Raw genomic sequence first — 22374 nt, forward strand, 5'->3', positions numbered from 1 at the left:
CGGCAACTCTCCACAATGCAATCATCATATATATGAGTTGTTTTTGGATTAGGTCCACGAGTGATCACGCAAGTATAATCTTCACACATCTCCATTTCTTTTAAAGAAAGCAGCCTCGAAAATTCTCTAACTGGAGTGCTGGAAAATGGGCTCAACACCTGAGAATCACGAGTCATGATTCCGAAATCACCCAGATAATTAGGTGATTCGGGCGAGGACCTTGTGCTGGAAATTTCAACATTAAGCTTTGCTCCAAATAGAGCTATTCTGGTTACTGGTTTCGATAACTTTTCATCAATATTTTGTTCGTTTATCGAGTCAATCAAGGCAAGTCCTATGGCTTTTGGCTCTAGTTTAACCCCGAGCCTTTGCTGATGAGTTCAGGAATTGGGGATGGGGTACTTGACAAGTTTTTATCCGACAAAATCTGTAGCAAAATTGGGTGAATTCTTGGGGTCAAGAACCGAACTTTGACTGATTACTGTGTTATCTGAAATGATTTTTGACCAAAGCCCATTAAAAACTCTCGGAGAACCCAAGTAATAAGGTGTTTGTTTGGTGAAACTTTTGGTATCTGGAGCAGAGAATGGGTTTTGGTCAGCAGCCATCAAAGCTTGTTTATAGGTCACAGTTCTTGATCTGTTCCTCAGCATGTGCAATCTATCAAACGATCAATCTATTCACTAAAATTTCACCCAAGATTCTGCAATGTGACTGTAAAATATACCAAGATATAGTTCGAAAATTACCAATCACCCATATTGATCAAAAGTTAAGAAAGAAAAATAAACTTTTTTAAAAATAAGATTAGCAGCAAACCTGGAATCTGTGCCTTTATTCACTCCATGAATGGTTGCTGAAGAAGCACATGAAAAATGGAATAGACTTCTACTTTCTCCATAAGAAGTTGGGATATTTTTATTATTAAATCTGTGAAGAAGTGGAGCAAACTTTGCTAAATCTCATGAGCTTCCATTTTTAGAACACCGACAGATGAATGAAAGAAAGGCCCAGTTTTGTTTTTCTTTTATCTGATATGTGGTTGGGTTGAAGTTTTTCACAGTTTCTTGGAAACTTCTCAAGTTAATTTTAATCTTCATCATTAGGCCATTGAAAGAGAGAAAAAAATTCCAAGTGTGTCTATTAAAAATAATATTTATATAAACACTAGTTAATTAATTTTGTTTTCTTCATATGTTTTTTCCTTTGAAATTTTTAAAAACATTTTTTTTTTATTGCTAACAATAATTTAAAATCAATATTAGTAATATCATTCGTTTTATTTTTCGAATTCTGATCACAAAATCTTACGAAATTTAAAATTATATGTATTAAAAAATTTATCAACCTAACAAAAACAATTATAATATTTTATTGATTCATAAATTGAAAACAATAATTAATATTTTTAGTTTTTTATTAATTATTATATGTATATATTAAATTTTTTTGAACTTTTTTGCAGTACTTGAAAAATGGGTCAAAATGGGGCTTGTTTCCTTAAAGGGGACCGTATGTGCCATATATATAGGCGAGCTGCCGCTGCTCACCACCTTTCGCTCATTAGTTGTATTTGTTTCGAACACCAACACGCAGCGTAGAAAACCCTAACTCAGCTTCCATATTACTCGGCGAAGATGCGGGGAAAGCGCAGCCGGAACGCTGGTTCATCGACTCAACATGCGACGCCTCTTGAAACCGATGGCTCTGCTTCCCTTAGCCCCGCGAAGGTTATGAAGCCCTCTGGAGCCCACGCCGAAGAGCAGTTGCAGCCGAATATTTTGAACGCTTTTTCACCGGCGGCGCATCAGACTGCTGGAGAATCTGATCAGCTTAAAATGGGAGATTTTCTGGAGAAATGCCACTATTGCCAGAAGCGGATAGCGCAGAACTCGGAGGTCTTCATGTATAGGTAGAAGGAACTTGGGGGATGATTATTTATTTCTAATATATTATATATAGTATTCGGTCTCGATTATACTGAACGAGAAGATCATGGAATTTTACTGGTTGCTTCTGTATTTTATGCTTTAAATGGTTAAATACAATTTGTGTTTTCACAGTTATGTACTTCCATTATCCATTTTTTGATCTTCCTCTTCGATCGATTCCATTTATTGGAGTTTATTTACTTATAAGTCAATTAAATTGGTCACTCTTGTGATTTTTTTTTAAATTTTTTTAAAAAAACATAAAACTCCTATGTAAAATTATAAGCTTCTTAAAACCTCGTGTTTTGAAAATTGAGGCACATTACCCCTTTTGCAGGGATCTTTAAAGTAAAAGGTTGTGAAAGATTATTAATTTTATACATTTTTTTTACGTTTTCATAGTGGCCCTCAGAGAATCTGCTGCGTGTGTTTGATATCCTGATTTTTATTTCTTCATTAGGAACCTGAATTTTACGTTTCCCCGACAGTCCGGTGTGATGTTCACAATTTTCATCTTGGCAACAATCTATCGACATCATGTCATCATTCGATCAAAGTTATAAGATCCCATTTTGTCTAATCCAACATCACTTCAAAAACTTTATGCATCGATTTGTTGGTACTAATCAAGGAATTCAATCATTTTACTTGTCTACTTAATCAATGCATCTCTATTATTGCATGTCATATACAAAACTATCTGCCTAAGATCCTCTAGATTATTTATATTTTCACGTGTTAGAATTGATCAAGTTTGTGTGTTCAATTTGGTGCAGCAACCTCTGTGCGTTTTGCTCTGCTGAGTGCCGGGACTTTCAAATGGCAAAAGACCAATTGGTGGAGACACAATCAGTAAATCCCCGAGAGAAGATAGTTCCAGGCCCGGGGATTTACAATGTGAAGGGTTAGCCTAGTTCTTATGATTGAGCGGAATACAAACGGCGCCACACACTTATCTTGTCAAATACTACTAACTACAGATGCATTCAGCTGTCAATATTTTGGTGATCGGTTTATGCTTCTGCATTGGATAGGAATAGTTTTACTGACATTCCATGTTACCATACATCTTTACAATAGGAAAGCTGTTTTTTCCAGCTTCTAGAAGTAATCGCCCTAAAGCCCCTGTTTACGTCTGGGTTTCTATGTTAGCATATTACAGCTGCTAATCTGAAGTCAGACGTGGTGCTGTTAAATGGTATAACCTTGATGTGGTCAGGCATTTAAACATTACCTAAAGCATAAGTATCTCTCGGTTTTTTACATTCATCTGCATTTCGTTTTATTGTCCATTTTGTTTCTTTGATCAGTTTTTAATGGCACTGATCTTGGACAAGAGTTCTGTGTCCGTCGTGCAAGGGTGGTTTGGAAGATAAATCGCTGTAATAGAAAAGCCCGAAACAAAAATGAGAGTTTATGATTGCTCTTAGTAGACTAGTGGCATGATTACAAATAACTGAGAGAATTTTGCTTTAGGCCCTTGTAGTCATGTTGATTTTATCATGACGTTAAATAGCCAGTACTGTTTGTTGACATGGAAAACTGGCTTTGTGATTTAGGAGGATTTTAGATTTGCCCCGTTGCTAAATTTTTCCGTTTAGCCTAATGGGACAATGTATACATACCGGATCATGACAAATTCATATATCCATCCTTAATCAAGATTAGGGTATTTTGCACTTAAGGATGCCGTGATAGTTGAACATCGTTCTTCGCCTCACAAGATCCATTCTTTGCTTTCTCAGATCAATTAAAAAAGCTGGACTCTATATTTTTGTCATGATAAGAAGTGGTCCTTGCTAGTCCTTTTGCGAACAGCTTATCCCATTCGATTTGAATTCAAATTTAAAACATCGTAAGCGTTTGCCTATGTTTGGTGAGTATCTCCGTATCGCAAATATGGACCAAGTTATGGCTTCCCTGAATCCCCATAATCCAAGCACACCGCAGATAGAGCCATTGCAAAACCCAACAAAGGAATCATTCTCCATATCGGAGCTCCCCACGTTTGAGCTGATAATATTGGGGCGAAAAAAGGGAAGAGAGGGATGACAAGAACTTATTCAGGACATGATGCGTTTATGTAAATATTTAATATTATTAAAGTGATGTAATTTTTTTAATCAATCCATTTGATTGTATTAGAAATTGAAGAACACCGGAAGCTAAGAAACTAGAGGAGTGAATACTTTGCTTTCTAAAGAAATGAATCCAATGTCTTACAATAACCGTCAACGATGTACCCTATTATATCAATACAAAAATGCACGCTTATGCTATAAGGAACACGCTTAACAAATACAAAATAGAAGAAACGTGTTGCACTTTATTTAATACGCCCCCCTCAAGATGGAGCATGGATGTTGTGAATCCCCATCTTGGATAAGAGCATGCGGAAACGAGTTGGCAGCAAAGATTTAGTGAACAAATCAGCAAGTTGCAAGTGTGTCGAAAGATGCAAGATCTTGATGAGTCCACTCTGAAGTTTATCTTGCACAACATGGCAATCAATTTCAATATGCTTCGTTCTTTCATGAAAAACAGGATTAGACGCAATATGGATGGCTGATTGACTGTCACAAAACAATACAACAGGCTCATGACAAGAGACACAAAGATCCTTCAATAACGACAACAACCAAATCACCTCACAAGTAGCATTGGCCATTGACCTGTATTCGGCTTCAGCAGACGATCGGGAAACGGTTTGTTGCTTCTTGGACTTCCAAGAAACCAAGGACTCACCAAGGAGAACACAATAACCAGAAACTGAACGCCGAGTATCTGAACAGGCTGCCCAATCCGAATCAGAGAAGAAACTAAGCTTAAGTGAGGTTGACTTACCATAAAAAAGACCTTGACCAACCGTTCCTTTTACATATTTAAGCACTGAATAGACAGCCTGCAAGTGTGAGTGTCGAGGCTTGGAGACAAATTGGCTTAACATGTTAACGGAATAAGCTAGGTCCGGCCTTGTGATGGTCAAATACAAGAGCTTCCCCATCAGCTTTCTGTAAACAGAAGGATCATCTAATAGGTCACCATCTTCATTATTGAGTTTCAAGTTGGCATCCAAAGGTGTTGTGCGAGGTTTGCATCCTAAGAGACCTGCTTCAGTAAGCAACTGGAGAGCATAATGTCGTTGACAAATGGAGATACCACGAGAAGATCTCGCAACTTCGATCCCTAGAAAATACTTCAAACTGCCCAAATCCTTCAGTTTAAAATGACTATCCAAGAATATCTTCAAATCTAATGCTTCTTTTTCATTGTTCGTCGCAATGACAATGTCATCAACATAGACTAATAATGCTAAAAAAATATCACCTCTTGATCGAGTAAACAAAGAACTATCAGCATGTGATTGACGAAAACCAATGGTGAGTAATGTGGATGAAAACTTGGAGAACCATTGACGTGAGGCCTGCTTAAGACCATATAAAGATTTATGCAACTTACAAACTTGCATCTGCGGGAAGATCTTCCTTTTGGCGGTGATATCCTGGAGGTAGTGCCATATACACCTCCTCAACCAAATCACCATGCAAGAAGGCATTATTTACATCGAGTTGGGTAAGGGACCATCCGCGAATTGCTACCAATGCTAGCAAGGTTCTGACCGTTACAATTTTGGCCACGGGTGAAAATGTTTCAAAGTAGTCCACCCCCTCTTGTTGTGTGTATCCCTTAGCAACCAATCGAGCTTTGTACCTTTCCAGTGAACCATCAGCTCGAAATTTGGCTTTATACACCCAACGACATCCTACAACACTCTTGCCATGTGGCAAAGAAACAATAGACCAAGTTCGATTACTTTCTAGAGCTTGCAATTCAGCATCCATGGCTATGCGCCACTCTGGTTTCATAACAGCTTGGGAGAAAGTGTCTGGCTCAACAATGGAAGAGATATTAATAACAAGAACTTGGTAAGAACTGGAAAGCTTATGCACACTAAGGACAGAAGATAAAGGGTGAAAGGTGGAGGATGAAGAGGAGGATGTAGTAGCGTAGCAATGATAATCACTCAACCATGCAGGTTTGGTTGAATTTCGAAGTGGACGGGCAGCAACCTCATTATTGGAGTTTATAACCGGGGAATCCAAAGGTTGTGGAAATAAACCAAGCTGAGTTGGTAACACAGAATCAGCAAAGATATTGAAGTCGACAGGAGAACGAGATTCGCATTGAAAAGGAAAGACATTCTCATGAAATGTAACATCTCGAGATATGTAAATCTCATTGGTGAGAAGATTAAGCAATTTATATGCTTTATAACCAGGGGGATAGCCAAGGAAAACAGACCTTATTGCTCGAGGAGAGAACTTTGTGCGATGACTAAGGAGGGTTGAACCATAGCACAGGCAACCAAACACCTTGAGGTGTGAATAGGAAGGACTTTTGTGAAAGAGCAAATCAAATTGAGATTTATTTGATAAAAGAGAAGTAGGTGAGCGATTAATAAGGTATATAGATGTGAGAATACAATCACTCCAGTAGTCTAGAGGGATATGAGATTGAAATAATAAAGCTCGAGCCACATTCAAGATGTGCTGATGTTTTCTTTCCACAACTGAATTCTGTTGCGGTCGCTCCACACAAGAACGAAATGGGATTATCCCTTCGGACTTGAAAAATTCAGAAAACTTAAGTTCTGGAGCATTGTCTGATCGAACTGATTTTATTCGTTTATCAAATTGTGTATGAATCATCCGACAGTAAGAAGGAAATACATGCAACACATCAGATTTAGACTTGAGCAAATAAACCCAAGTATATCGAGAATGATCATCTACAATTGTGAGAAAATATTTGAAACCATCAACACTTAAAGGGCTAAAGGGTCCCCAGATATCAATATCAATCAAATCAAAAGTGTTATTGGATAGTGAATTATTTGAAATAAAAGGCAATCGTCTTTGTTTTTACAAAGGACATATGTCACAGTTCAACATATTAGTATTATTGATGGGATTAATGCCCAAAATCTTTCCCAAAACAGACAACTTAAGCATGTCCGAATCTATAATGCCAAATTTGAGACTTGAAAAAGGAAGCATTACAAAGTGAAGCAGGAGCTGGAAATTGGCACAAAATGTATAGATCACCCATTCTTCTACCCATCCCAATCATCTTGTTCTGTTTGAGAACCTGAATTTGACAAGAATCATGAAGAAAAAAAACTGAGCAAGGAATTTGCTTGGTTAATGAACTGATGGACATCAAGTTAAAATTAAAATGGGGAACATAGAGAACATCTTTCAAGATTAACTCCCTGGACAACCTAACTGTACCTATATGTGTAACAGAGACTTTCGAATTATTAGGCAATGTGACACTAGAATAGAACGGTTTGGAGTCGTGGAATAACCTCAAGGAACAACAAATATGGTGTGTGGCGCCCGTGTCTATGATCCAAGACAAAGAAAGAATAGGGGCATGATCAGTGGATAATGAGGATGTACCGGTGAAACAAGGTGTAATATCAGGTTGGTGCTGTGAAACCAAAGTGTTGTTGTCACCAAGCTGAAGTTGCGAGCTTAAGAAAGCAATCAGCTGTCGGCAATGGTCTGGTTTCAGATTCTCACCAACTGTGGACAGTACGTCATCAGGACAGCTGCGAGCATGATTAACATGGACCTTTCCTTCACTCTGTTTTTGCTTATACTTTGGATGACTGAGGATATCCGTGCAACTTGTAACACTTGTCGACAGTGTGATTAGGAAAATGGCAATGTGAACAAATATGCCTATCAAATGTGCTTCCCTTAACAGTAGGGGCACCTCTCACAGCAGCAGCATTCGAGGTATTGAAGACCAATGATTGACCAGGAATCGCAGAAACATCATGATGTATAGACCTTTGCCTTTCTTCCTGAACCACCAAAGAGAAAGTCTTCGAAATCACTGGCAGTGGTTCCATCATCAAAATTTGAGCACGAATCTGAGCATATGACTCATTTAAACCCATTAAAAACTGCATCACACATTCCTGATTGTGATAATCCATCCATTTCTTTATCGATCCACATTGACAGACAGAAGTTGGCTGAAAATCCTTCAATTCATCCCATAAAGTTCGCATTCTAGTATAATAAGAGCTAATATCCATTGATCCTTGATGTAGTCCAGTCAAGAGCTTCTTAATTTGAAAAACTCTTGGGGCATTACTCTGGTGAAATCTATCTCTCAAATCATTCCAAATTTCATATGCTGTGGATATGTACAATAAGCTGTCCGCAATTTCTCGACTAACAGAGTTCAAAATCCACGAGATTACCATGCTATTACAACGAACCCAAGCAGCATACAACAAATCACTAGATGGCGGGCGTAATTGTGTACCATCAACAAACGAAAACTTGTTTTTAGCTGTCAAGGCCATTGACATCGCTCGATTCCAGGTATTATAGTTGTTACCTGTAAGAAGGTGAGAAACCAAGACCAAACCTGGATGATCGCCATTCTGCAGAAAAAACGGACTGCTCGAATCTTCAAAGGACATCCGACCACCTGAATTGTTCGAGCTTGTAGCTGGAGACGGAATTGGCACTTGATTCCCTCTCGCCATGGAAGACAATCAGAGTTACAGCTCAAAATTTTGATTTATGCTCTGATACCATATTAGAAATTGAAGAACACCGGAAGCTAAGAAACGAGAGGAGTGAATACTTTGCTTTCTAAAGAAATGAATCCAATGTCTTACAATAACCGTCAACGATGTACCCTATTATATCAATACAAAAATGCACGCTTATGCTATAAGGAACACGCTTAATAAATACAAATAGAAGAAACGTGCTGCACTTTATTTAATAGATTGAATTAATAAAATAAACGTAATATTTCAAACTAAAAAATTTATGGCTGGCATATCTTATATAAAAGTTTAAATATATTTTAAAATAATCTCGCTGAGCACCATTTCTGAGGAATAGATTACTCGTGCTTGGGAACAAAATTTGGGAGAGAAATAGATGAATACGGTTACAAATGGTCATATCTCTGTTCGGATTGTGTAGCTCTTCTTGGAATTTGGTGCACCCGCCAGACTTCCATGCCCCACTTGATGTTGGAACCGTCTTGTTTTATTTTACTTTTTTATTTATATAATATATAGTACTATTTTATTCTTTAAAAAAGCTGATATTTGCAGTTAATATTCCATAGAATTGTGTGCAAAACTAATTTCTCATGAATCCTGATTCTTTTCGATGTTTCACTTTAAACATTCACTGAATCTTTACACAAACGAACCCACCTCGGCCTATCCTCATCTTTACTTTACTTACTTAGTCAAGCAACTTTTTAACCATTTCTTCCATAAAGACGAAAATTGTTGGTCATTGACTAAAAAAGAGAATGGGTTTTGCGTACTTTGAAAAGGACGTTTTCTAAATATTTTTCCCTTGTATAAACTCAAATTTTTTGAAAGACAGTATCACATGAATGGACAGCAAAACACCGTTGGCTAACAAGAAAATTTGCTTAATCTTTATTACATTTGAGCACAGACTTAATCGCTCTACATTTGTTGGGATGCAAACTGGGAAAAAGAAGTATAATTCAGTCAATGTAATTTTGTTGTATTTACAGCAAGTCTCTAAGAAGTCATAGGTTACACCTCTAAGATCGATGTAACTGCACCTTGTAAGCATTATTGACAGCGACTCAATTTTTCTAGTTCTTTCTAGAAGTCGAGGGCAATACCGAGCATTTCTTCACGAATCGAGCCTGCCAAAATAGTTAGCCATGTAAAGAAAACAGATGTGTTGTATCGATCAATACTCAGCACCAAAACTAGGCTCCTTGGCCACTAGCTTGCATCCATCAATGCCTTTGGGACCTAACGACGAACTGGGAGGCGATATTCAGAATTTTAGTAGGTCGCTGGTTGTTGGAGCCGTTTGTTCCTCTCGGGCTCTCATCTGTAAACTCTTTCAATCTTATTTGACAACTTGGTATCGGATATTGCAGACTTAGGATCCTACGTGGAAGTGCTTGAACGAGGGTTCACTGAAGTATATCCGACCATATTCATTCGAGTATGGCAACAACTCTTCAACCTCAATTCTAGAGCTGGAATAACTAAGGCTTTTCTTCATTCTGGCACGATTTATACACTCGACTTCTGCCGAAAATATACTGCACACTGGTCGATGATCTGAGAATCTAGACTCTCCACGGACGTATGATAGTTGTTGGAGGCCACGGCCATACCACAGTATACGATCACACCTTTTATCCAAGAAAAACATACCGTATTAAGGTTGTTTGGAAGATATTTATATAAAAAAAAACAAAGCGAAAAACCCATCTTGCTATGGTAAATCACTTCATGCCGTAGTACATCGTTTAGTTTTAGAATGGAAAATTAATTACCATGCAGGTGTTCTTTGTTTCTCTTTAGGACGCGTATTTTCCCCAGCATATCTATCCGAGTTGTTTGAGTATTTGTATGTGGGAGGAAAATATATTCTCCCCTCCTTCCAACCTGTAAATACACGCCCGTATCTCTGCTCCATCCGAAGCTGTTCAAAAAAGAAAAAGAAAGTAAAATGATGGCTCGGATTGAATAAAAATCCGTAAACCGATGGCTAAAATAATTGAGTTCGCTTGCCTGGTCATTTTCTAACAAGGCTCTCCAGTTGTGCATCTCCACCAGGGCCTTTGCATATGGTTTTGAGAGGGAAATCCGGTAATTCAGGTCTCCGAGCCATATGATTCGACTTAAAGAAAACACAAACAGATTGAATCTTTAAACTTCTTAAACCAGAGACAAATTTTGGTCTAATTTTCCAATTCGAGTTATTATGAAAATGAACCTTAGCAAAGTGATGGAACTTACTCGTGCTCGAGGATTGTCTGAGGAGAGTTCTCATCTCCCATATCATGAACTCTTGGAAACCTTGTTTTCCTCAAATTTCCATGACATCGGAGTTTCTTCTCTGCTCGTCACCATCCTTCTCACCAGAGCTCAAATGGCTACAAACGAAGCAGAAGCTCGTTTGGTGCAAAGACATGCTAATCGAAATAGAACCCTGAAAAATATCATTTTATGAGATCACTCACATTAATCCCATAATCATAATGCTACAGTGGCATACCTTGTTCCCAAGATAACCCATCAATCCTCTGCTAACACAAGACACCTTCAGATTCCGAACATCATCTCTTAAATCACTCTTTATCCATATCGTTAGAAAAATACCAACCATCTGCTTGCTTGCAATCAAACAGTACCTTGACTGCTCAGCTTGTCTGTCTCTATCCATAGAGATAGAACCGCTATACGAAATGGTTGAGTACTCTTCACTCTGCCCATTTTCCTCATCAGAGTAACAGTCCCGCTTAAGATTTGGATCATAATAGTCGCTTGGTCTATTTCCATAAATGACCCGATCACAAACACTGAATCGACGATCAAAGCTAGTATGTGGCTTTGAAATTTCATCATCGTGCATTCGCATGCTATGGCTCAATGATTGGAAAGATAGTCGATTTGAAAAAGAGTAAGCCTTTTCTCTGTTTAACCCCGCAGAATTATCATCCAGTTCAACTACAGGACATGGAACTGGCGAAGGTGTTTGATGGCCACCAGTGCTTCCGGGATGACTCCTTAATGTTTTATGGATAAGTGATAACCATTTCCTAGCAGGACCATTATCTTCTGAGCCTAAAACATTACCAGCATTTAAAGGGACGATTTCTTGAAACCTAAAAGTGATAAACTTCCGTCAATAATAAACTCAACATAAGTTAAATGGACAATATTGTTAGACAAAGAACTCACCCTAGAACATAGATATCAGCAGGAGATGAGGTGTGTAGCCACTCTTCAAGATTTAGCCAACCAGGTGGCGATTTTCCGGCCACATTCCATGTGGCCACAAAGATCCTATACCAATATCATGATCGGGAACTTACCATTTCAAATATCGATCTTTAAAATGGGAAACTTAAAACCGATGTGCTAAAGAAAGGATAAAATAAGTAGATACCTGTAGTTTTGTATATCCATTATTTGGGAGGTATCAAGATCAATCTTACATCGCCGACCAGAATTTCGTTCATTCGATTTCTCTGTCAATCCAATAGGGAACACAAAAATGGAATTAAGCCAATTGATTTCCATATAATAATTTGACATTAACTACTAGTACTGTTACCCTTCTTTAAAGAAAATAAAAGAAAACAAAAGAAAGAAACTGTTGTATAAGTTTAACCTGTTTGGCTTTTACTGAGAGTGCATGCATCCCTCTCTGAGATACTGTTCCTCCATTCTTCATCAAAACCTAAAAAGCAAAAACTTTGTTACTGAGAATTAGAAAATTAATTATTGGGAATGTAACAAACCAGGGATCTTAACAGATCGATGGCGGCAGAGATCTCTGCATTTAATATTTTTTCTGTTCTGTGCAAGATAAACAGCGATAGATGCAGACTGAGGGTTGAAAATAAATAAAATGGGAACCTTAATCGCATATAACTAACAAAATAATGTATCACAAGAAGATAAAAAAGCAAATCACCTCCATAAATGATGCCCTCAGCATGAAAATTCTCGGCCTTGCTCTTGAAGTTGAACCATTTTTTGACCAGTGTTTTAGGCCATGAAACCTTCGCCACAGAATACCAGTGTCATAAATCTTAAAAACAAATAAATAGAGCAGCAGATTCAACAAATTCCCATTCGTTTCAAACAATCAAACCTTGCTTTTCTTTGGGTTCCCATCTCTCATTTTTCACCACCTCATATGCTACCACCTTCTGATTTTCTATGAACAAAGATCAAACCTTTATTCTACCTTCATCACCGGCCAGTCAGAAATTCTCGGTCTTTCTTTCCAAGAACTAATTTTATGAAAAATAACAATCCAAATATTAAAGCTGATAAATTAAGAAAATGAAGGCATATCTTCCTTGATCGATGGAATCAAAGGAAGCCCATCAAGTGGCATTTTGATTCGAGAAAAAGCAGTAGTTGTTTATTTTGCCTCTGTTTCAATTATTAAACGACAAGTACACAAATGAAATCAAGGGAACGGTTTTATAAATCAGATTCTAAATGTAGAAACAGGACAATGCAGAAAACAAAGATCAAGAAAGAATGTAGAGATATGGCGTTTAGTCGTATGGTAGAGGGTGATTTGTGTTTTGAGCACAGGGCAAAGTATCGAATTTTGGAGAGAATAAAGTGAAGACTGCAGGATTGAAGAAAAGGAACAAAATAAACACACAGGCACGCGCTTGGTGTGTGTATCTTGGGTGGCAAATCAAGGGGACCTGGCTCAAAATAAGGGTGACATAGCAGTACAGCACCGTGAATTTTGCTAGCCACACGACAGGACCCCGCCAAGCTGCCCGCACGCTTTTTGTCCTTTGATTTCAGAGCAGTGACCCTGCACGCACTCACCAACGGAAGTTGGGAAGGTCTTCAATATGATCAATAAATTCAGCATGCAGAAGCAGAGCTAATGTCAGTAAATGTTTTATATTTTCGATTAATATTTTTGGTAGTGTCATAAGAATTCGAATAAATCTATTTTCTCAAGCATTGTGAATAGAAAAAAGATGTATTTTTCATCATAATGTTCTTGTGATCTATCTTTTGTTTTCTGGCTGAAAAATATTCGTTCTCGACTGTGAATCTTGAGAAATCTTTCAATAACTTTTATCGGGTTTTGATAAATTGGAATATTTAGTGCATGGAATGGTATTTGGCATGCCGGAGATCTATATGTTAGAACACTATGAAAGCTCTGTTTCCAAGCATATCACACCTTCTTTTAAGGTCCAAACACACGGATTTTTAAGATTGTTTTGTCCGACCATTTCCGGGTATTACCGATTAAATTCACCTTAGTGTAGCATCTAATTTAGGCCGATTAGGGAATTTTTGGGCAGTGTTTAGCCACAATATATATACATACACCTGTCTCGAGGGATTTAAATAAACTTTTATTTGAGTGAATATATATCATAAAGTTTAAAATAAAATACTTTTTTTTTTGGGATTATATTCTCCATGATGTAAAATTTTAGTTGAATATTCTCATGTCCACATGCTACAAATGGCCAAACACATGATTTGCAATCAAGTCTTGGATTAGTTTAATAATTCCTAGGATTAAAGTAATGATGTTAGAGAGAATATATATGACTAAATTAGTTCCCTATTGATATAGTCTTTAGCAAGACCCAAAAGACAAACAATATTTAGTGAAGCATCATCTAGTAATAATAGACTCCTTTCTTGTCTCAATAATGGGGTGTCAAACAAGTCTAATCACTGCTGCTTCCAAGCCAAATATAGCTCCATTTTTTTTTACAAATATAATATTCAAATAGAAAAAGAGAGTTGACAGTAGTAACTAGTAAAGCACTTACTGAATAATTTTTTTTTTTCAAATTAAAGTTAAAATTTATATTTTTGAAAAGACGAAAACTTGTGTGAGACGATATGGGTCGTTTTTTGTAACACATGTCTCTTATTTGGTTCATCCATGAAAAATTATTACTTTTTATGCTAAGAATATTACTTTTTATTGTGAATATCGGTAGGATTGATCCGTCTGATAGATAAAGATTCGTGAGACAGTCTCACAAGAGATCTACTCTTTTGAAAATATTATATATAAAATTGTAAAGAATTACAATTATTTTTGTTGGTGCTTTGAATCCACGATAGAAAAAGTTCGTGGCATTCCATATTCTTGTTTATCGCATTTAATAAAATGGACGAAGTAATTAAATAAAGGAGTCTAAGCTGGATCGTTTGGTAGAGACGTGCCTTTCATTTTGGAAAGTCGTAATGAAAATTGCCACTTTTGGCTTTAGTATCTGGAAAATTAATGAGATTGGGATTCGGATTCATTTTATTTTGAAGTGTGTCACTAGTCTATGAAATAATTAGGTCTTCTATAAATCTAGTTTAAGCAAACATTCTACAATTGTTAAGGAGTCCACTTCATGTTGTTGGACTGGCTTTCAATTAGCTAATGAATAATCAGTTTTCACAATTAATTTGAAGAGACCTCAATTTATAAAATAAAACCACACAAAGTAAGCAAATAGGTGTCCATCAATTAACTTGTGGGGTCCCAAAAGTCAGAGTCCTTGTATGCCATTAAATCAAGATAGTACCTTGAAATAACATCATGTGGGTTGGCCCCAACAATAACTCATAAAAAAGCAAATGGCTAAACTAGTTAGTAAATGTATCAATAAGTATTTGAAATTATGTGATAATAATACTTATTCAAGACCAAAAAAAAAAAAGTGAGAACGAGTTTTAAGTCAATGTCATGTCCGATACCAATAGCCTATCTATCTTGTTTATATGATGTTTCTCATATTTCAAACTGAAAGCAATGAAGGCTCCAATAGCACCGAGCAAACGAGCTTTGGTTAAAAGTGGTGAGATTTATATAAAGTGATCAGTTTAGAAAGTGGTCTAAAGCATCAATGAATCGGATGAGCCGATTTAGTCCCATTAGCCGATTTTAATTTATTTGCAGGGGCTGAACACGGGGAAATTACCTGATGAGACTTGGACACCAATTAACCAAAGTTATACATACACACACTGGTCCTTAGGGAGATCGACTTTATCATCAAAGAGAAATGAAATCTTCAGACATGGCTCCATGATAAAAGTTTTATCATTGTGTATGTCAATCTTCTCAAGCTGAAGTACGTCATGCTCATGCAGCATATAATTTCATTTCTGCAAGATGGTTGAGTAGGAGTTTCCTGATAAATTATTTTTTTTTATGTTGAATGAAGATTGGGAACCTAATAACATCTAATTTTCATGAGTATCCTTTAACATCCATGCAATGGATTCTTGGAGTAGAGGGAATTTCCAAGTATCAGCCACATTAAGGAGAAGTTGGATATTTCTATGGAACTCGGATAACTCCATGTTGCAAGCTTAGGATCCACCAAAACATTAGTCTCCAAACACCTGTGTAGCATTGGCTTCATGGCATATGTCGCACGCTAGCTTTTGAAGGCAGTAGAACCGATCACTCTGTCGTACAAATTGTTTCCCACATTGAGGCAGAGTGCAACACAACTCTGAGATGTTAGGGTCCTCTAATAGCATAAATCTACATCACTGCAATTGTTACAGTAACTGTGGACATTGAAAAAAAATGGAATTCAGAGAATCCAATAGATACTAGAGCATAACATAACCCGAAGAAGATCATTGTATTTATTGGCTATGCATATTTTAATGCAACAAATTTTCCTACAAATGACGTCTGGTATAGGTAGATATAATGGCTTATTAAATTCACCCAAGGAGAGAATTATTTTACATGGATTATTAACAAGATAAATCTTCTCATTTTCTCTAGAATAACAAAGACAATAGATTCTTTAGATAAAATCTCTACAGGCAACAACCGAAATGCTATTAGAAATAACTAATCAGACATGCAGAATAATTTCTTTAATGTTAGAGACAATTGTGATGTATATCTTTCTCGCGACGATATAAACACGACCAAAGTCCATAAGAGCACCTCTTGCAATTCTGTATTTGGTTATGTTTTGGTGATATTTTGGATGATATGTATGTCATGTGTGAGCCACCTCTTGGTTACTGCGGCTGCATGTGAGATGCATGTGAGCCACCTTTGTTTCCTTATGGTCAAAGTGCTGCATGACGGAGTCCCATTGTGGATGTTGTTTTGTTATGTCTGTCATATGAGCCACCTCTTGGTTCCTGCAGGTCAAATGCTGCATGTGGGGAAGCATGTGAGCTATCTCATGTTTCCCTGTGGTCAAAGTGCTGCACGATAGAAATTTTGATCTGGATTATGTTCTTATGTTATTTTTGCATTCTGTCATCCTAGCTACATGTGTATTTATTATTTATTTTTGTGAAAACTTTTGTCGTTATCCTTGAGATCGAATTAGTGGCTGGATACAGGAGTGAACTGAATAATTTTGGTTTCAGGTAATAATCTAACCGAGGAACACGAATATCTAGAATATGTGGAAGAGATCATTGAGGATGATGATGACATGGAAGATGCTTCGTAGACTTTGGAGACTTGAATTCTTTCATTTGAGTTCTTTTAGGATTTGTGGATTATTTCCTTCCAAATATTTTGGCTAGTTCTTTGGAAGACTAATTTATTTACTCATTGATATGATTGGGGGATTGACTCACTATTTTCTTTTAATAAATAAATTATGATTCTTTTTAAATTTTTAGGCCTTATGTTGATGATATGAGTTATCAGTACTTTAAACAAGAATTGACCTCTACAAATAGTGCGTGGGTTTGGGTATGCAAAATCCGGGCCTTACATATGAACATAATGATTTTTGTCAAAAATAAAATTACATTTTCCTCTCCCTCACTAAATCTGATGAAATAATGGTTTTGTTCATGCTACTTACATGAGTAGTGCTCTTATCCACTCAACACATGACACGTATGCAGAGTGACAAATCATGACGACTTATTGGTGTATGGATTAGTGACTATGATTCATCACTTAGCACACACGTTATGTGTTGAGTGGATGAAGACATTACCCATATGGATAACATTTATCAAACCCGAAATAACGACAAGCACATCATCATTGACTCCTCTTACAGTGGAAATATATGTATGTTTGGGTTTATGTATGAAGACAAATGCTGGAAGTCTGTGAAAATAATGGCCTTCGTCTATATTATTGATGTTAAAGGTATCTACTGTTATTGTAACCATCGATTCCGGCATTTGGCTCCGGTTCCACGATGAGACTTGACGAGTATAAGGTTGTCAAGAAAAACTTGATATTCAACAATAGCAGCTACATTCCAATTTTAAAAAAGATGAGATTACCTCAAGATTTATATATTTTAAATCATACTGTTCTCGTCACACGTACATTTTCCTAGCTGGTTTAAAAATAGTTGCAATGTGCTTTTACATGTGCGGCAAAAATTGTCATGAATGTCATTGAACATTGTATGGTATATGCAAATTCTTTGACCGTGCGATAAACTGAATGAAGCATGGGCAGAACACGGATTGAAAACCATAGATATGATATTCGATGGACAAATTACATCGAAATTCCATATATGAGTTTGAATTTATCCGAGAATATCAGACTACAATCAAAATCTTCACAAATTGCTAAATGAGAAACAACCTTTTGCCCTCCACCATTCACGGTATATATTGTATGTCATTGACTGACTGGTAACAATGTTAATCGCAATCAACTTTTTGCTACTTAAAAAGGTGCTTCTTTATGATCGAAATAACCCAAAAAAAAAAAGAAGAAGATGGTAATAATAATAATAATAATAATAATAATTAAAATAAATAATTCATTCATACGTGTGGGCTTTTATGTTCTGGTGTAGCACTGATATTTTAATTGGACTTATCTTGTTAGTAGCCCATTAATTTTTATGTTCTGATGTAGCCCACTAACATTCCCATCTCAAAAGTTCTAAAAATTTCCAAACTGAAGACAAATTAAAAGCCTTTTGAAGCAAGAAGGAAGCTTTGTGATAGCTATGACTTATTCCTGGTGGACAAAAGGGTTGTTCATTTGCTGCCCAAATTGATAGGTAAGGAGTTTTTCAAGAAAAAGAAGCTGCCTTTGGGGCTGGATTTGAGTAAGAAAAACTTGAAGTTTCAAGTGGAGAGGGCTTCGGGAAGTGCTTTACTGTACATGAGGACCGGGACATGTTGTGTGGTGAAGGTCGGAAAAGTGTTGATGGAAAAGGATGAAGTTGTGGTCAATGTGTTGGATGCGATGGTGGGGGCTATTGAGAAGGTGCCAAAGAAGTGGAATGGTGTGAGGAGTCTGCACCTGAAGTTCTATGACTCTGTGGCGACGCGAGGTTGAAAATAGAGGGTGCGAAAAGTGAGAAGGGAGCCGAGCTAGTGAAGAAATGCTTGAAAAGTTCCTCCTCATTACGAGGCACATTTGGACCTGAAGATAATTCCTATCCACATAAAACACAATGACATATACAAAAGTACATGATAGAAAATGCATTGACGACAATAACGGCAAAGACAACTGACACTGAGTTCTAAATGGGACGAGGTCATCAAGCTACATTGATTTTTTAAGCAATTATCTAGTATCTAATTTGAAGGGGCACACCGGAATAGAGAAACATGAATGTATAATGTGTAAAAGAACCACTCGCCGATTAAAGTTCAAATAAAGCTCAAATTTATTGATTAAAGATAAATTCTGAAGCACATCATGTATCCCAAAAAGTTCGAAGTCAAAGCTCAACTCAAAAGGAAAAGTAGGATGCTTGCTTCAGGTTCTTTAACACTAGTTCCCCGCAGTAACAAATTAACAAGTGTCGGCTCATCCAGTCAAAGAAAGTGGTTGGCGGAAGCTTCGTGGAAATTTCAGAATGAAGGGGGAGCTCTATTTATAGAGCTCATGTCAGTGTAAAAACGCGTATAAAAACGCGTTTTCTCTTCTATTTGAAATTTCCACGAAGCTTCCGCCAATCACTTTCTTTGACTGGATGAGCCGACATTTCTCCCACTTGGAGATTTGATTGAGAATTAAACACATCTCCACAAATCCTTTCAATCTTGCCATTCCCTGCTGCTTACGTTTCTGCTAGACCACTTGAGAATCTACACCACTCAAAATTATCAGTGTTCACTGGCTTGGTCAGAAAATCAGCTATGTTATCCTTCATATGGATCTTCTGCATATCCATGTTTCTTTCTTCTACTACTTCCCGCACAAAGTGAAATTATACTCCAATGTGTTTCGTCCTGGAATGAAAGGCTGAATTCGTTGCGATGTGCAAGGCACTCTGACTGTCACAAAACAAAAGAACATTCTCTTGTTTATATTCGATCTCCTCCAATAACCTTTTAATCCATGTTGCCTCCTTGCAAGCTTGAGTAGCTGCCATGTATTCTGCCTCTGTTGTAGATAACACCACAACTGTCTGCAGTTTTGAAACTCAGCTTACTGCTCCCCCTGCAAGTGTAAACACATAACCAGTAGTAGATTTCCTCTTATCAGGATCACCTGCATAATCTGAATCGACATAGCCCCTGAGTGTAAAATCTGATCCTCCATAACATATTGCAGCATTTGAGGTACCCTTAATGTATCTAAGGATCCTCTTAACAGTGCTCTAATGCTCTCGTCCAGGATTCATCATATACCGACTAACTGCTCCCACTGCTTGAGCAATGTCCGGTCTTGTACAGATCATGGCGAACATCAAACTTCCCACTGCTGATGCATATGATACTCGAGACATCTCCATCCTCTCTGCTTCATTGTTAGGACACATCTCGGAGGATAACTTGAAGTTAACAGGAAGAGGGGTCAATATTGGCTTACTATCTTGCATGTTGAAGCGTTGCAAGACTTTCTTCAAATAATTTTTCCGGGAAAGCCAAATTTTTCTGTTACTTCTATCGCGGTGAACTTGCATCCCTAGAATCTTGTTTGCTGATCCCAAGTCCTTCACATCAAATTCCCTAGCTAACTGTGCCTTCAATCATTGGACCTGATCTTTGTTGGGGCCTGCTACCAACATGTCGTCCACATACAACAGACTGAGTGCAGACCCTTGTACATATTTCAAGAGGTCTGATGATGATTATATTCTTTTGCCTTGGTCTGCTATAGCCAAGTGTAATAGAAGAGAAAACGCGTTTTTATACGCGTTTTCACACTGACATGGGCTCTATAAATAGAGCTCTCACTTCATTCTGAAATTATCCCTTCTTCGAGTTTTCTCTCGTCTTGTAAGCATTTGAGTGCTTAGTCCTATAATATTTGTGAGGTGTTTTGTTTTCCTGTATTAAGAGAGTGTGTGTTTTCTTTGGAAACACAATGAGTGAGTTGTACACCACAAAATATTATAGTGGAATTCTTTTCTTCTTGCCCGTGGTTTTTACCCTAATAATTTTTAGGGGTTTTCCACGTAAATCTCGGTGTCCAATTTATTCTTTATTTTCGGATTTTATTATCTCAAATTACGCACGTGGGACCAACAACAAGAAAGTGCATAAATTACTATCCAACGTATATCCCACAACAAGAAAGTGCATAAATTACTATCCAACGTATATAATTATTGAAGCAAGGATAACCAAATAGAGAAAATCAAGAACCCACATCAAAAATGGAATTACCGAGCTAGCTAAACGACACTCCTAAAAATGTAATCTTTCAGATCCAAGAAAGGGTTACCACAAATTAGAAGCATCATTACCCACGAGACTAACTTGAAATTTTACAGCTGGATTTCTATCAAACAAATTCCTTCAACGGAGAAGAAACTAAAAAGTACCTTGGGAGGAAGAGTTCTTCTTCAAGAAAGCATCCTACCATTCAGAATCAATGGCTTTATTGTCCACTGGAACTGAGCTAGCGATCTTGCTCTTGTTCTTGTTTTTCTTCTTCTTCTTGATTTTTTTAAATTTGTTAGAATTCTGGTTTTGCTTAGGTTTCTTTGGAGGAACCATAGCTCGCAAATCGTATAATGTTCATTGTTGGTATAATTTTGATTTCTTGAGTACTATGGACTCTTCTTCGCTCGAATTCCTTTGCAGATTACACCGGATTTGGTATTCAAGCCCACGGGCCTGTTACATTGAACAAGGCCGAGCCCAAGTTTCCACATTATCACCAAGCATGTTTCCTTTTTTTAGACAGTTGTTTTTTTAAAAATAAAAAATAAATAAAATATATCACCAAAATTGTGAGCCCGACTTGTAATATAATTATCATTTTTAAATTATAGTAGTAGAAACATGTCCAATTCCCGACTTTACAAAAGATAATCAAAATGATAACAATACAACCTCGAATGAAAGACAAACATAATTTTACGATCTTGCTAACTCCATGTTTTAATTTCCATAATTTTATTTCTACCAAGAATCCTGAAATCATGTATCTAAAATTTACTATAAATATAAACAAAATAAAGTTAAGTATTTTGGGACTTTATGAAAAAGTAAACTGAACTTATATATTTATAATAAGTTCAACTGTAATTTATTAGTGCGGTAATTCAATATAAAATTACATATATAAGTAGTAATATACCGTCAAGAAATTTTCTTGTTAATTGAAATGCAATGACTGTTTAGGAATCTGAAATGAATATTGTGCGCTCAAGAGGTGGCTCCCACCAACATTTTGTGTAGCACTTTTGCCTCACGTACTCAAATAATATTCATACAATCGATCATTTACAAGCTAATGTGAGCTGATATTTTCTGACTGAAGTAACGTTGTTCAGATGAATCATATACCTAGGTTTAAACTCACTTTTTGGGCCGAAGCCGTGTTGTCCAGCGGACTAGTAATCTGGTACATAGACAGTTGTTCAAGGCTCCAGACATTCATTCATTCAATCAATCAGAACAATTCGATCAATATAATGTGAAATGCATAATATGATGTAA

At 36.9% G+C, this 22374-nt stretch overlaps 1 protein-coding gene, 1 long non-coding RNA gene and 1 pseudogene across 2 annotated transcripts; 1 reads left to right on the forward strand and 2 right to left on the reverse strand.

The window, feature by feature from the left end:
- Positions 1-432: 432 nt before the first annotated feature.
- On the reverse strand, positions 433-1128 carry LOC142543714 (uncharacterized). Its single transcript, XR_012819817.1, has 2 exons — positions 820-1128; positions 433-714 (listed from the first exon to the last, which is right to left on the reverse strand). It is a non-coding gene; the product is annotated as an uncharacterized LOC142543714 (long non-coding RNA).
- Positions 1129-1570: 442 nt separating this feature from the next.
- Positions 1571-2891, forward strand: LOC142541753 (FCS-Like Zinc finger 5-like). Its single transcript, XM_075648221.1, has 2 exons — positions 1571-1912; positions 2708-2891. The coding sequence occupies exons 1-2, from the start codon at positions 1638-1640 to the stop codon at positions 2838-2840; spliced, it is 408 nt and encodes a 135-aa protein (XP_075504336.1). The 5' UTR covers positions 1571-1637; the 3' UTR covers positions 2841-2891.
- Positions 2892-9361: 6470 nt separating this feature from the next.
- Positions 9362-13492, reverse strand: LOC142543715 (type I inositol polyphosphate 5-phosphatase 4-like; annotated as a pseudogene).
- Between the last annotated feature and the right edge of the window lie 8882 nt (positions 13493-22374).

Source organism: Primulina tabacum, chromosome 4, assembly GCF_025594145.1.
Source record: "Primulina tabacum isolate GXHZ01 chromosome 4, ASM2559414v2, whole genome shotgun sequence".
Classification (NCBI taxonomy): domain Eukaryota; kingdom Viridiplantae; phylum Streptophyta; class Magnoliopsida; order Lamiales; family Gesneriaceae; genus Primulina; species Primulina tabacum.